At 54.1% G+C, this 16180-nt stretch overlaps 1 protein-coding gene across 6 annotated transcripts in view; it reads right to left on the minus strand.

Annotated features, from left to right (window-relative positions):
* The window catches only part of TFAP2A (transcription factor AP-2 alpha), a 35417-nt gene extending 20422 nt beyond the window's left edge, over nt 1-14995 (minus strand). The window contains exons 1-3 of one of the 6 annotated variants that reach the window (XM_086965011.1): nt 14825-14995; nt 3168-3194; nt 925-1353 (exon numbers count right to left, since the gene is read on the minus strand). In XM_086965011.1, the coding sequence (XP_086821137.1) occupies nt 925-1353; nt 3168-3194; nt 14825-14875 (507 nt within the window). In that variant the 5' untranslated portion in view covers nt 14876-14995. Of the gene's footprint in view, nt 1-924; nt 1354-3167; nt 3195-8021; nt 8585-14262; nt 14317-14824 lie in introns of those variants that run through there. The other 5 variants (XM_086965015.1, XM_086965013.1, XM_086965014.1 and 2 more) reach the window with 5 other exon arrangements.
* Nucleotides 14996-16180: the final 1185 nt, after the last annotated feature.

Here is a 16180-nt window from a genome sequence, read left to right on the forward strand (position 1 = left end):
GAAGTGCAGACAATAGACTACTGTAGAAGGACAGCCATGGGAAGGAAGCAGCAAGAGGCACTTTGAGACCAGACGCGAGTTGTGTTGGATTAGCTGTGCTGCACACACAATGTGATGCCATCTACACTTTATTCAGTGATAACTGCACCACTGTGGCGTGGGGGGCTTCTTTCAGCGCCGTTTAACCCTGCAACTCGGTATAAGAAGCATTTCAAACACTTTCAGGCAGAGGCGGATTCAATGCCCTGGGTTCGTTTGTTCATTTATTAACTCCCTGTCCATAACTGGCATTATTCTGTTTGAACATTATTTGCCATTAGCTGCCTTTGGGTTAGTCCCCGACCCCCGTTATCGTTCAATTCTCACACCTGGTATGGTTCCTGTTTTTGGTAGTGGTAGGCCCTGGTTGTAGTATTGTGTATTGTATGGTGGCATGGGACCCACGGGGGCTCCCTGGCATTCTGCCCTGCACGGCAGCCGCCACCTCAGTCACAAATGAAGGTATAACTACCCCAATCTCCTCTCTATGCGGCTCCTACATCAGGCACCATGTCATTTATCTGAACTGCACACTAGTGAAAACACGAGGACTTCCTGTCGGTGAAATTAACTCACAATATACTATACGCACCACAGCCCTTCTGATTGACTTAGAGCGCCCCCACACACAGAATTAAGAGTTGCAGGGGGATGTGAGGAGTGAAGTGAGTCGTGTGTGATCCATGCATTCAAACCCACCGCTATGCACCTGTGTGGCATCCCTGTACCCTCTGAAATGTACTGCTGGGGCTAACCATTAATTAAGTGCTGGTGTGAGTGTTGGGTGTGCACGCTTGCACGTGCCCGTGTGAGAATGGCATTACCCTGTGGACGCGTGCATTCGCGCATGTCCCCGCGCCCGTGCGCAATTGCGCGCGTCCTTACCGACACGTCCTCCAGGGAGTGCGGCAGCGAGTGGATGGAGATGTCCCCCAGGCCGGAGCCCAGGCCGTGGCCCCCGTGCAGCAGCTCCTCGTGGCGCCGGTAGTCCCTGCGGGGGTCGAGGCCGGAGAGCTGGTGCGGGAGCCCCCGGTGCGGGTGCAGCAGGCCGGCCTCCTGGCCCTGGCGCTGCCAGCTCGGGTGCTGTGGCTGCGGCTGCCCGTGCAGCGGGTTGAGGCTGTAGGGGTCGCTGACGTGCGGGTAGTGCTCCTGGGACTGCGGGTAGATGGGCTGGTAGGGCGGCGGGAAGTAGGGCGGCTGGAAGTCGGCGTTGGGCGTGTGGGAGAGCGGCGGGGCGCTGCTGTAGGGGGACTGGCCCACCGGGCCCAGCTGCGGCAGCCGGCCCGTGCCGTTACTGGCGCCATCGTGCCGGTCCTGTGGGGAAGAAGCACACGTTAGTAAGCACAGACACTACACACACACACACTGAAATACAGAGCCCTGGCGTAAACAACAAAAACACAACACTTTTGTGAGGCAACGTGCACAGGTAACAGTCAGCCGGCGCGCATCGGGTGCGCAGCAGTGTGTTTACTCAAGGCGTGTTTATGTGCGTGCGCCCTCACAGTGAAAACAAAAATGGGAGATAAATGAAATTACTTTTATGACTGAAAAACTAACACACGCACTCCATATACTCTCGCGGATGGTCGGTGCACGTGCGGTGGCTTCAAACATGTGCCCTTGCCAAGCGAACACAAAAGCACACACACCGGGATACTTTAAAGGACAAAACATCCAGGCAGGAGGGGCCTTTAACTTTTTGTTGCTGTGTATGTCAATGGTTTCTGAGAGTGTTTACAAGCCCATGACATCCAAAAAGGCACAATACGACCGCGCTTTGGCGTCCCAGGGGTCGGTGCTGGTGACTGGCGGCCACGAACATTCTCCACACAATGGCAAATAGTTTATAATTATTAGAAAATAAAGGCAACTTCTCGCCGCTCCTACGGCAATGCACGACAAAACCTCCCGGCAAGACATGCCTGGGTGCATTTCCCCGTGGCTGCAGCCATGAACGTTACAAACAAAAATGCAAATTAATATCTGGATATTAACTGCTAGGCTGTGTGTAGGAGCCGCTATGCTGTGTATGATAATTACTCAATATTTCTTTCCAAATATGTACTGCCAACCTTCAAGGTATCACAATAATAGTTCTACTCTTTAATTCCTTGGAATTTCTTGAAATATTTAGATTAGAAGTGTGCGCCTCCTTCACTTGGAGCTATAATATATAGAATAAATACGCTGTTAATGTCGTTTGATTATAATCTGGTCAAACACAACTAATCTTTGTAGCTGAGGCTACTCAGCGCTCAACGACAGCTGAGCCCAAATGTGTTCGGTAAAATATAGCATCGAATTATACACTAATAAAACATAAGCACAATACTATGGCGTTAATGTCGAATAAAATCTGTGCATTGTTCAAGAGCTCGCCACTGCACGCGCCAGTGTGTGTGTACTCCATCTGCCAGGGCCCACAATGTGTACAGAAGGCAGTGAACACCTCCGAATAGACTACACTAAATTAAATTGTGTCGGGGTCACACAACTGCTTCCCTGGCCCAGATATATCTTCTGTCTTTCTAGGTATACACCCGACCCGAGCGGCAGCCCTCTGGGCTGATTCACACACATAAAGCCGTGTGCAGATGTGCAAATGACACAATGAATCTCGGAAGCCTTAGCAGACGCACAACCGCCACACACTTTGGCGTAAGTGTAATACCGCCAGGAAGGGTGCGGATGTAACAGACAACAACTACCACAACACAGTCGACAGCATTAGGTATTTTTCCGCACTGAGTTAACATATACAGAGTGTCAGGCAACCACAAAAAAACAAAATTATATTTTTATAATATGTGTAAAAATTAAAATACAAGCAATGTCTGTCCTGGATATAATGACGAACAAGATAAAAACAAAGCACGTGTATGGTGTAAGATAAAAACGTGCAGGGATGTAAAAAGGTTTATAAAGCGGCCTTTTTACTCTTTGCATGGATTCCACAGAAGTGTTGCCGGTAGGGAGGGAGCATAACAAGGAATATTAAAAAAAATGTAAAAAGCACGCAGCAAAAGCAAAGCCTTACAACAATCATGGTGGCTGTGAAAGCCAAAATAACGAACAACCACAACAACCTGTACGTACATCTAAAAATAAAAAATAAAAAAACTCACCATTGCAGAAAAACTGTGCACTAACATCTTCGGGCGTTAGAGAGAGAGGGGATCGAAGGGTAGAAAAAAATCGAGAGATGTGACAACAAGGAACGAACGAGTAAAAATAAATAATAATTATAAAATGGAAAAAATACAAAAAAAAATACAAGAAGGCAGAAGAAAGCCAAGCGCTATGCTGCGTGTGCAAGACCAAAAGGTGTCACAGACGGCGAGCCAGGACTCGAATCCATGTGTGCCTGGGGAAGGGCTCCTCCGGGGATGCGCAAGCGGCGGTGTCTGTCCCGGTTTGTGATGGCAATTGAAAGTTTGTGTGTGGTTTCCTGTCCCCCCTCGCTCTCTCTCCTCAGCGCTCCTGCCTTCTCTCGCACCGTGTGCTCCTGTGCAGGCAGCCGGCTGCTCTCTCTCTCCCTCCCGGCGCAGCTCCCGGTCCCAGAGAGCGGGCTGCTCGCCTTTGACTCCTAATAGCAGATATTCATGACTATTAATGTTACACGAATACTTAATAAGGGGCCGAGAATGGCTGCAAATCGAGCGTGAAGCGAGGAGGCAACTCCGAGGCAGAGCCCGCTCCGAGTGACGTCCATTGACTGGAGGGTGGGAGGGTCTGATCGGGGAGGTGGGAGGCAGGCTGGGGAGGGGAGGGGGCTCTGGGTGGGGAGGAGAAGGGGGCGAGCCCGGCGAATCAGAGGGGAGGAAGGCACGGGAGCCATTGTGAACGGCTTCCCAGGCCGGGGTAAAGCGAAAGAGGAAGAGATGTGACGGGGTGGGGGTAGGGAATTGGGGGGGGGGGGGGGGGGGGGGGGGGGCTGCCCAGAAAAGGCGAGGCAGAGAGGGGCATAGGTGTGGGAGACAGGTCGTGAGAATTTGGGGTGAGGGGTCCTGACAGTAGTGGGTGATTATTAAGGAGAGATTTGCAAGGCTTTGCCACAAAGAATCTCTAAGCGGCATATGCCCAGGGTACGGGGTGCCCAGGAGGATGGCATGACTGGTTGCCAGGATTGCGGGCACCCGGGAGTATTTTACAGCGCTTAGAAACGACAGCATGTTATAGTTAACGTTATTTCCATCAGCAGGATAACGCGTGGTGTGTCATGCGCAGCTTCGCCCATTCATTCACGGGCCTCTGGGCGCTTGGGGCAGTTTATGAAGGATGGGGGGGGGGGGGGGGGGGGGGGGGGGTCAGCAGACGAGAGAAGGGAACGCTGGAAGATGCGAGCGCTGGAAGATGCGAGGGTTATACTCGGGCCGGGATTGAACACCTTTAAGTCTCGCGAGTCTTAGGTCCACATAGGAGGGGAAACGGGCGTGAGAACCAGACGCCCCGGGTGGGATGGAGAAAAGGCGGGGAGGCTGGCGCGTGAGTAGTCAAGCCTCCCTGGCGGCATGTGGTGCCCTGGGCTCGGTGGCATGTCTTTGCACGTGGCTGCCAGCCTCAGGTGTGCGGATACACAAACACATGACAGCGCGGTTGTAATTACCTCGAGGGAGGCATAGGGGGAGCTAGAGCAGTGCATAAGAAGGAGGATACAAAGGAGAGGTCACGCGAACGAAGATACCACCTCCGCCACCCAACCCCCATCCTCACCCCCCACAAAAAGCTTCATGGAGAACGGGGAAGCGGAGGGCTCACTGAGCTAGCGCCCCCTGCTGGAAGATCCTCAGAGAGAGCGGGAGATGAGAAATCAGCTGGGGAAATATGGCTCTCTGGAGGAAGAGCTAGAAGCAAAATAGGATGGTGGGGACACCTTGAGTAGCAGTAGTATGAGGAGTACCTGGGGGGGGGGGGTACATTTACTCCATGTAAGTAATTGTGGTGGCACCTGGGACACCAAGGCTTCCTGTAAGATGATGTTGAGTTACAATAGTAGTGTGGGGGGGGGGGTCCCCTTGGGGGTACACAGGCTCCATATAAGATGTTGAGTTACAGTAGTGGGGGGCACATGGGAGTACATGGGTTCCATGTAAGATCCTGAGTTACAGTAGTTTGGGGGGGGGGGGTGAGAGAGGGTGCATATACTCCCTGTAAGAAGATGCTGAGTTACAGTAGCATCAGGGAGGGGTGCACCTGGAGGTACCAAGGCTCCATGTAAGAACATGCTGAGTTACAGTAGTGGGAGTTGGGGGGGGGGCACCTGGGAGCACATGGGTTCCATGTAAGAACATGCTGAGTTACAGTAGTGGGAGTAGGGGGGGGGGCACCTGGGAGCACATGGGTTCCATGTAAGAACATGCTGAGTTACAGTAGTGGGAGTAGGGGGGGGGGGGGCACCTGGGAGCACATGGGTTCCATGTAAGAACATGTTGAGTTACAGTAGTTTGGGGGGTGACCGGGTGAGGGAGGGTGCATAAAAAGATGTTGAGTTACAGTAGCACGGAGGGGGGGTGCACCTGGGGTTACCAAGGCTCCATGTAAGAACATGCTGAGTTACAGTAGTGGGGGTAGGGGGGGGGCCTGAGAGCACATGGGTTCCATGTAAGAACATGTTGAGTTACAGTAAGGAGGGGGGGGGGGCACCTGGGAGCACATAGTTCCATGTAAGATCCTGAGTTACAGTTGTTTGGGGGGGAGGTCATATGCTCCCTGCAAGAAGATGTTGAGTTTCACTTGCATCGAGGGAGGGGTGCACCTGGGGGGTCATGGGTTCCCTGTTGAATGGTGAGTTACAGTAGCTTGGGGGGGGCGGCACGTAGGGTAGATAGACCCCTGGAGGAAGCGCTTGAGCAATCTCCGGGCAGAAGAGGGCCCTTGGGGCAGATGTGTCAGTGCGGTGAAAGCGTGGGGTGCCCCAGAACACGGGAGGGTTCCTGGGGGCGAACAGTCCCATTTTGGAGGGCAGTAAAGTACTGAAGTAGAGAGGAGGCCCCCTCGGGCCTGCTGTAGGAGAAGCTGGAGGCATAGTCCGACAGGAGGAGGCTCCTGTGGTGCAGTGGCCCCTGCAGCGAGAGGAAGTGGTAAGTAAGAAAATGGCGCCCGAGGCCCCACAGTGCCCGGTATACATTTCTTGAGGGGCATAAGGATAAAAGAGGGTAACTTGGATTTAAATCACCCTGCAGGAAGGGAGCGGGCGAAGAGAGCACCGTGGAGCCAATAGCCCTGCTGGTGGGTACACTGGAGGTACAGTGGGCAGCAGATGGCACCTGGGGCCATATACCCTCCTTGAGTAAGAGCTGAAGAAATAGAATGACAGGAGAGGGCGTCTGGGGTGTATTTATATACCCCTATAGAAGAAGTGGAGGTATAGCATGACAGAAGATGCACCTGAGGGTATGCAACCCCCTGGAAAGATCTGGGGGTATAGCCTGACCGAGATGGCACCTGAGGGTCTATATGCTCATGGGGAAGAACCGGATGTATAGCATGACAGAAGATGCACCTGAGTGTATGCAACCCCCTGGAAAGATCTGGGCGTATAGCCTGGCGGAGATGGCACCTGAGGGTATATATGCTCATGGGGAAGAACCGGATGTATAGCATGACAGAAGATGCACCTGAGGGTATGCAACCCCCTGGAAAGATCTGGGCGTATAGCCTGGCGGAGATGGCACCTGAGGGTATATATGCTCATGGGGAAGAACCGGATGTATAGCATGACAGAAGATGCACCTGAGGGTATGCAACCCCCTGGAAAGATCTGGGGGTATAGCCTGACCGAGATGGCACCTGAGGGCATATATGCTCATGGGGAAGAACCGGAGGTATAGCATGACAGAAGATGCACATGGGGTATAAGCCCCCTAGAGAAGACCCGGAAGTATAGTATGACAGGAGAGGGCACCCGAGGGTATACAGCCCCCTGGAGAACACCTGGAAGCATAGCATGGCAGTAGAGGCCACGTGAGGGTATTTAGGCCCCTGGAGAACACCTGGGGAAGAGCATGAGAAAAGATGCGCCTGGGGGTACATACCCCCCGCCCCCTGTAGGAGTGCTGAATGTATAGCTTAACAGAAGTTGCACCTGGGAGTATATAGCGCCCATAAACGAATTGGAGGTATTACATGACAGAAGATCCACCTGGGGGTGAATACCCCCCTCCCCCCGTAGAAGAGCTGGATGTATAGCATGACAGAAGATGCACCTGGTGATATACAGCCACCCTGGATAAGATTTGAGGGTACAGCATGACAGGCCTGAGGGTATATAGCCCCCTGAAGAAGACCTGGAGGTATAGTAGGACAGGAGAGGGCACCCGAGGGTATATAGCCCCCTGGAGAAGACCTGGAGGTATAGTATGACAGGAGGGGACACCCGAGGGTATATAGCCCCCCTGGAGAAGACTTGGAGGGATAGTTTGACAGAAGAGGGCTCCTGGGCCTATGGGTCCCAAGGAGAAGAAAGAGGGTATAGAAGTGTCAGGAGATGGTAATTAGGGTCAGACGGTCCCCTGGAAAAAAAAAGTGGAAGCACAGTAGGGTAGGGCAGGGCTCCTGGGGGCATGCAGCTCCTACAGAAGGAACAAAAGATAGGAGTATACCCGAGGCGTACAGCCTCTTCCAGGAAGTGCCGTGGTACAGCAGAAGAGGACGCCCTGGGAGAAGATCGCAGCTAATAGTAGGATAGAAGAGGGCACCTAGAGGCACAGGGCCTTCCGGGGTAAGAGGCGGGGTGTAGCAAGGCCCGAGAGGCCTCCTGTGGGCACATAATCCCATACAGGAAATACTGGATGCCTCTTATGATGGGTGAGGGCGGGGACAGGTGCACTCTGTGGAGGGGGTAGAGTAAGATGTAAGAGGACACATGGGGAAGATAGACCCCCTGGAAAAGTGCCGGAGGTCAGGTAGAATAATAGAGGGCACCAGAGGGCAGATGCCACCGCATAAGAGAGCTGATAGAGTACGAAGTGAGAGGGCACCTGGGGGTACGCCGTGTGGTAGCTGCCGTCTCCCGCCGCACCTCTCTTGGCGCTGCTGCTCCCCGGGGGCGAGAGGCTCCCCGGGCTCTCCGGGCCTCCGGCCTCCTTCACTTCCGCCTCTGAAGCGGCGAGGCCCGGCTCCCCGGCCGCCTGGGCCCGCTCCATGCCCGCTGCCGCCCCACGTACACCTGGGAGCTCCTCTCAGCCTGGGGCTCTTTCTTCTAGGCGCCTCCGGAGCGCTCCACACGGCGCAGGGCCCGGCTCACGCCCGAGGTGCTGCTCCCGGAAGCCCCAGAGGTGGCCTCCCAGAGGGCCCCGGGGTGGCGGCGGCTGCTGCGGGGCTGGTCGTAGGGCCCGGGGGTGAGGTCCCGGGACAGGCCTCCCGGAGGGGTCAGGGTGTGGAGGGTGCAAAGAGACCCCCAGAGCGCCGCAGGGAGGCCGAGCCCGCTCGCACTCTCCAGGCACAGCTCGCAGACCTACTCCTTCCCTCCGCCGGCTCCAGAGCAGAGGCAGAAACCCGTCCGACCGGCTGCCCCACTCCGAACTACTCCCCAAGAGGAGGGCGAGCAGGGCTCCCAGCCCAGAGCTGGCTGCAACAACAACAGCGCCCTGCAAGTCCCTGCACAGCCCGGGGCGCACCTGGGAGGCCCTGCTGCACGACCCGGGCCCGGAACCTGGGGGCGGTGTATGCACGTGAGAGCACAGCCTGTGCGGGCCTGGAGGCAGCAACGCAAGAAGAGAGGCCACACCACACACCCGGGAGCAGTGCACGTACAGGGGAGCATACGCTACAGGGACATGTGAGGCAGCACTGCACGAACGAGGCCACACCACACACCCGGGGGAGCACTGGAGGCACAATGGAGCATATACTAAAGGGGCCTTAGAGGAAGCACTGCAAGCAAGGGGGCACGCTACACACACCCGGGAGCACAGGGGAGCATACACCACAGGGACCTTAGAGGCAGCACTGCACGCAGGGGGCACGCTACACACACCCGGGAACACAGGGGAGCATACACTGCAGGGGCCTGGGAGGCAGCACTGCACGCAGGGGGCACGCTACACACACCCGGGACCACTGCAAGCATATCGGATCTATCTGGGGGCACTGGTCGCACAATAAACCATGCACTGCACAGACCTGGGAGCCATGCACTGCCGGAACATTAAAGGTCACATTACAAGCATCTGGGAGCACTGCAAGCACATGAGATGATAAGATGCACACACCTGGGAGCACTGCATGCACAATCAAACGAGCACTGCCCAGACCTCGGAGGCCGAACTGCAAGCAGCGGAGCCTGGGACCACTGGAAGTTCGTGGCACGTCAAACTGCACACACGTGGGAGCACTGCAGGCACGAGGGCTGTCAAACCCCGTACATCTGAGCTCAATTCACGCAGAAGGGACCGACGTCAAGTTCACGCACCGGGTAGCATACCCTGCACACTCTTGGTGCACGCACGAGGGCACACAAGAGTATACTGCACGCTCCCAGTACAACGCTATGCAGGTGGGACGCCACTCTGCACACACTGGCAACATAGACCGCAGACTCGGTGTAGGCCTGGGGTGGTAAATTGTACAGAACGAAAGCATGCACTGCACGGCACTGCACACACCTGGGAGCACGATAAGCAGTTAGAAACATGCACTTGCCACGTCCCGGTGCGCGATGCACACATTGCACGCGCATGCGAACACAGCCCGCACACAGATCACACTACACCCTCTGCAGACAGTCCATTGCTGGCACAATACCACACGTAGGAAAGGCCACACAGCACAGACACAAGAGCACCTTGAACATCCGAGATTGCTCAGCAAAAATTCCTGACACCACTCGCTGCACGCACCTAGTGGAACACATTGCACCCACATATACAGACGGAAGACAAGGCCCATACACAATCTCACCTGAAACGGCTACCCAGAAAATATTTCAGAGCAAACGCCTCGGCAGCACTGCAGCCGGAGGCAGCACACACTACATCTACCTACTGCACACACATTGAAGAATACACAGCCCACTACTTTCTGCCCGTAGCAAATATTTGGGGCTTACGCATGCAATATCGGCTCACTTACGCCTGCTATATTGGCTCACTCACGCCTGCTATATTGGCTCACTCACACCTGCTATATTGGCTCCCTTACGCCTGCGGTATTGGCTCACTTGCGTCTGCGATATTGGCTCACTTACGCCTGCGATATCGGCTCACTTATGCATGTGCTATCGCCTCACTTACGCCTGCAATGTTGGCTCACTTACGCCTGCGATATAGGCACACGTGGGAGTCCAAGTGCAGATATATGTGATTAGACAATGCCTATACCTGGGAGCAAAGAAAATGAATGGAACCATATCCTGCACACACATGACAACATTGAGGAACTGATCAATAACTGTATGTCCATAAGAACACACATTGCATGTACCTGGAAGCGCCAGGATGCATTAAACCTTCAAAGACAGACCTGGGGGTTCAGAAGCAAGAGGGCCCTTGGGAGGAGAGCTGGGTGGGGAGGAGCTAAGGATAGGACCGTAAAGGACACTTTTACCTCTATAAAAAAGACCCGGATGTGTAGTGAAGCAGGAGGGACTACCAGGAGGCCTGTGCCACCCGGAGTGGGAGATGCCTCTAGGGTGGCCACTTGTGGGCGCATAACGTCGCCCCCGGGATAGGAGTTGGAGGTATACTATGACAGGACCCACATCTGGGGCACCACTGGCCTGGGAGCACCCGGTGAGCACACACGCTGCAGTAATCCCTGAACACTCCTTGTATTACTGTATATAAGGGCGAGCCCACACCTGGGATACTTGGAACCACGCAGACGGGAACACGCAGAGTGCGCACTGCGCATTTCTAGGAACTAGCTGTACACACAGCGAAGCCCGGCACACCTGAGAGCAAGCACCCGAGAGCACGAACACCAGGGCAGTGAAGCCCAGGCATGAGAACATGGAAAGTGCACACTTCAAGCACACAATACACACATGCACTTCGCGTATGCTCGCCCCACCCGCTTAGAGCGCAGTTTCACCCTGTGCCCACCGAGATGCCCCTACGTTTTATGGATGTCTCAGAAAGTGAGCATCCATCAGCCCGTGGGCGTCCCACCGCGCCCGTGAACTCATCTTGCCCCCGCCCCATCGTTCTCCACTGGACTTCGGGCCCCCTCGCGTGACCCTTGCCCCGTCCCGTGGACCCTGGGCCCGTCCTGTGTACTTTGGACTCCATCATATCGACCCCGAGCTCCCTCCGGTGGCGGACTCTGCCCCCACCAGAGGACTTGAGGCTCCTGCCTCCCTCGTGGACTCTTCGTCCCCTCCCGTGGACTTGAGGCTCCTGCCTCCCTCGTGGACTCTTCGCGCCTCCCGTAGACTTGAAGCTCCCTCTTGTGAACTTGGGGCTCCCTCCCGTGGACTTGGGTCTCCCTCACGTGGATTCTTCCTCCTCCCGTGGACTTGGGGCTCCCTCGTGGACTCTGCCTCCTCCCGTGGATTTGGGGTTCCCTCACGTGGATTTGGGGTTCCCTCACGTGGACTCTGCCTCCTCCCGTGGACTTGGGCTACCTCCAATGGATTTTGGGCTCCCTCCCGTGGATTATGCTCCCTCCCGTGGATCCTGCCTCATCCCGAGGACTTGGGGCTCCCTCGTGGACTCTTCGCCCCTACCGTGGCCTCCAGCTCCCCGAACCGTGGGTCGTCGGCGGAACCCCCCACCCCACACACCCCGCGCAGGCGGCACGAAAGAGACCCACAACACAAACAAAGGACGCGCGCCTCAGAGAGGACAATAAGGAAACACTCCACAGCCGGCTGTGTGTGGGTGTCTCTGATCTCGCTCGCGACCGAAACAAAAGCGAAGGCAGCGAAGGTCAGGACGTGAATATTATTGACAATAACAATACACTTTCTGAACGCTGCACGAGCCATTCCAGAGGACCGGCGTATGCCTCAACTCTCACGCATCTTTACAAGCTACCATATGAACATCACAAAGAAGCTGTCAGACAAACTGTGCACGTACTTGTGATTTTAATCAAAGACTATATAGGTAATACTTGCAATCACAATGAAAGCATCAGCGTCCTCAGCACACCAAATGAACCCATTAGGTAATTTAAAACAATCTTTATTAAGGAGAAAAGAACACTGGGTGTCGTTTGTATACCTAGCGCTTCGGGACATCAGAGATTTGAAGCGCTACATAAATGCTACAAGATAACACAATCTGTGCGCACCCTGCTGTGCGCTGAGATGCAAGGCTTTGACGGAGCTCCCACGTGCTTCTGGTGCCCGGGCTTGTGTCACGCGAGCCACGCTCGATGTCACACAAGAGAACAATGAAGGCGCCGGGCGCGTGCCTGCGGTGGGCAGTGTGTGCACAGAGGGGCAGTGGCGCAGGACGGGGGGCGGTACTGCTCTACAGATATAACAATGGCAGTACACGGGGCAGTGGCAGTTCAAGGCTAGCAGTCACGGGCAGAGGTTGGCAGTGGACTAGCAAAAGAGAAGACGATTAGAGAGAGGGCAGGGGCACAGCAGGGCAGCAGAGCGGTGACAGGGCAGGAACACAGCAGCTGGGCAGTTTGAATAGTAGGGGTGGTGACAGGACTGAATAGAAGTGACGAGGCAGCTGGAGAGCAGTGACAGGGCACAGAGCAGTGACGGGACAGGAGAACAGTGACAGAGTGGGTAGCAGGGGCAGGACAGGAGAACAGTGACAGAGCGGGTAGCAGGGGCAGGACAGGAGAACAATGACAGAGCGGGTAGCAGGGGTCGGACAGGAGAACAGTGACAGAGTGGGTAGCAGGGGCAGGACAGGAGAACAGTGACAGAGCGGGTAGCAGGGACAGGACAGGAGAAAAGTGACAGAGCGGGTAGCAGGGGCAGGACATGAGAACAGTGACAGAACTGGTAGCAGGTGTCGGACAGGAGAACAGTGACAGAGTGGGTAGCAGGGGCAGGACAGGAGAACAGTGACAGAGTGGGTAGCAGGGGTCGGACAGGAGAACAGTGACAGAGTGGGTAGCAGGGGCAGGACAGGAGAACAGTGACAGAGCGGGTAGCAGGGACAGGACAGGAGAAAAGTGACAGAGCGGGTAGCAGGGGCAGGACATGAGAACAGTGACAGGGCAAGTAGCAGGGGCAGGACAGGAAAACAGTGACAGAGTGGGTAGCAGGGGCAGGACAGGAGAAAAGTGACAGAGCGGGTAGCAGGGGCAGGACAGGAGAAAAGTGACAGAGCTGGTAGCAGGGGCAGGGCATGAGTGCAGTGCAGATCAGGGGTCAGCGGTAAGGTGTGAGAGTGTAAGGACAGTGACAGAACAAGAAACCAGTGGCAGGGCAGGAGAGCATTGATAGCACTGCAGGCTGTGACAGGGCAGGGTGCAGTGACTGGACAAGAGAGACGTCATAGGGCAGTAGAGTGCAGAAGAGCGGCGGGGCAGTCGCTGTAGCGAGAGACCATTGACCGGGCAGCAGAGCAGGGATCGTGGAGCAGGCAGTGACAGGGCTGGAGAGACGCCTTAGCCCACAGGGCAGTAGAGTGCAGTAGAGCTGCGACTGGGCAGTAGAGTAGCAGGGACGAACGGGCAGTGACAGGGCAGCGCGCAGGCCGGGAGCTGGTTCACAAACAGTAACCCGGATGCTCCGCGGAGCTGTACAAGTCCGGACAGGAGCCGGCTCCTGCCCGCGCCTCTCACCTGCTCCGACTGCATATTCCACATTTCACGCTGTTTGGCAAACAAAACAAACCGAAGCAAAACAAAAAGCCTCGGCCATTTTTGTTTTTATGACAGCCACTCACGTGGACGGGGAATTCATTCTCATTCTAAAAACTAAAGGATTTGCTACTTGTACGCCCTTTTCGTGACGCCCTAGGCACAGCCGTTTCTAGAAAAACATATATATTATAACGCATAAGCAGCGACCTGCTCGGAATAAAATTAAATAAAATAAAAAAAGAGATGACCTTGGTCCCAAACGTACCACACCTCTTAGTATCATAAAGGCCGGAAGAAAAACGACAGTTTACTGATTATTGTGAAAATGTTCGTGATGTAGGACTGCATTCACTTAACCACTAATAACTTGCCAACGGTTGTCATGAAATACTATATTTTGTTAAATGAAGAATATATCATTGTTCATTAAAAATGTATAGTTAAAGATTTCCCGGTGCCTGAGTTATTGTAAGAATAAAAATCCAAAATCCAAAATCCCACCTTGGTAGTAGCTAAAATTGTAGGCAACGAGGTTTTCATGTGCAATAGTCAACTGACTCGATTGCAAACTGACAGCAGGGGGTTCCTTAAAGCCGACCTTTCTTGCATGCTAGTGTCAGGCAACTCTCGCATGTCATCCTCTCTGGAGATTGTTCACGCGCTGTGCATAACTACACAAAAATCTCGCTTCTGCCTCAGCTGCCCATTTTCTTTCCCATTGCATGTGTACATTTATATTCGATCTCCTTTTCAAAAGTTTAGAGACTCAAATGAACTAAACAAACTTTAGGTTTCCAACACGAATTGTTTGAAAGAAAAATCGCAGAGTAGAGTCTAAAACGCGCTTAGTGGTGTAATGCAGTAAGATGAAAGCAGGCGCCTGGATGCGAGTCAGTGGGCGCTTTAAAAGTCCCCCAAAAGAAATGAATAAAAGCAAAAAAAAACAACGTCCATAATCATGCAGGGGTGCAGAGGCAGTGCAGAACAGGACAGCAAGTGTCCTGCAGTGAGGTGCAGGTTCTGGGGTGCATCCAGGGGGGTCCCCACCCTCTCCGGAGCTTACCTCACATTCCTCGTACTTGATGTTGTCCGTCAGCTTCCAGAGCATTTTCATGGGCTGCCGTGACAGGGCCTGGCTTCTCCCCGCCTCGCAGAAGTACAGATCCAGTGTGCTGGTGAGAGAGGCGCGGCGCCGGGGAGAGGCAGGCTGAGCGGGAGCTCCTGTCTGCGCTCTGACATCTCCCTCTAATGGCCAAACTCGCCCACTCCAGCGCTTTACCAGGCAGCCGGCGCCTCATTAGCATAGCCACCCTACCAATGGCTCCCTTGGCACGGCGCGTGCGGGGGGCACAGCCCGGGGCGCTGCTGGCTAGCACTCGGCGCACTCTTACTACTCCGCGCGCCTGTTACAGCACTTTTCAAGGGGTGGCGTTACTATTTCGGAAGGAAGCTGTGCCCATGGAAGTAGAGACGCAGGCTGGTTTTATTGCACTAGTACCATCTGTTCTTTAATATAACACTGCGTTATTATACATCCCTGGCATCCATCCATAGGACTGCCAGTCTCTCCGCCAACTACCCTTGCCATCCACCATCGATTCATTTATCAATCTAAAGCTCCACCGACCCATCTACACATTCATCCATCGGGGTACGCGTCAGCCCACTAAATAACCCACCTGCTTACCATGCCTACATCTATAAATCTGCTTCTGTGATAACCCACCCGTCCAGCGCCCACTTACCATTCAACCCATTCATCCATTATTTCATACTTTTATCCATCCATCCAAGCACTAATTGATCCATCTATTTCTCAAGCTGTCAAGTAACCAATTCATCCATCCTCGTATCGGTCCATCCATTTATCGAACCACCAGTCCACCCATTCAAACCTGTTTCTCCACTCACCCTTCAACCAATACATCTGTAGACCATCGATCCATACCTTTATCCATCCATCTACAACTCACCAAACTGTCAAGTAACCCATTCATCCATCCAGTTACTTATCTATCCATGCATCGAGCCACAAATAAATCCATTTAGACACCTATCCCTCCATACATCTATGCACCCATTGATTCACATTTTCATCCATTCACCCACCCAATCATCATTGCACCCATCCATCAGACCATCAAGTAAACATTCATCCACCCACTTATCGATCCATTCATTTATCAAATCGCCAATCCACTCAACCATCCCACTCGTTCGTCGTTTCTTCCCCGTCATTTCTTCCTTCCGCCTTCACCTCCATCGAGCAATGCACACATCCGTCCACCATCAAGTCATTCTCCACCACATTTGTTATTTAACCATCCAGACTTTTTTCTATTTTTCTATCAACCCACCCATCCATAGTTCTAGAAAACGTCACCAACACTCCTCTGGTTGGCTTGGAGATCGATCGATC

Source organism: Lissotriton vulgaris, chromosome 4_1, assembly GCF_964263255.1.
Source record: "Lissotriton vulgaris chromosome 4_1, aLisVul1.2, whole genome shotgun sequence".
Classification (NCBI taxonomy): Eukaryota; Metazoa; Chordata; class Amphibia; order Caudata; family Salamandridae; genus Lissotriton; species Lissotriton vulgaris.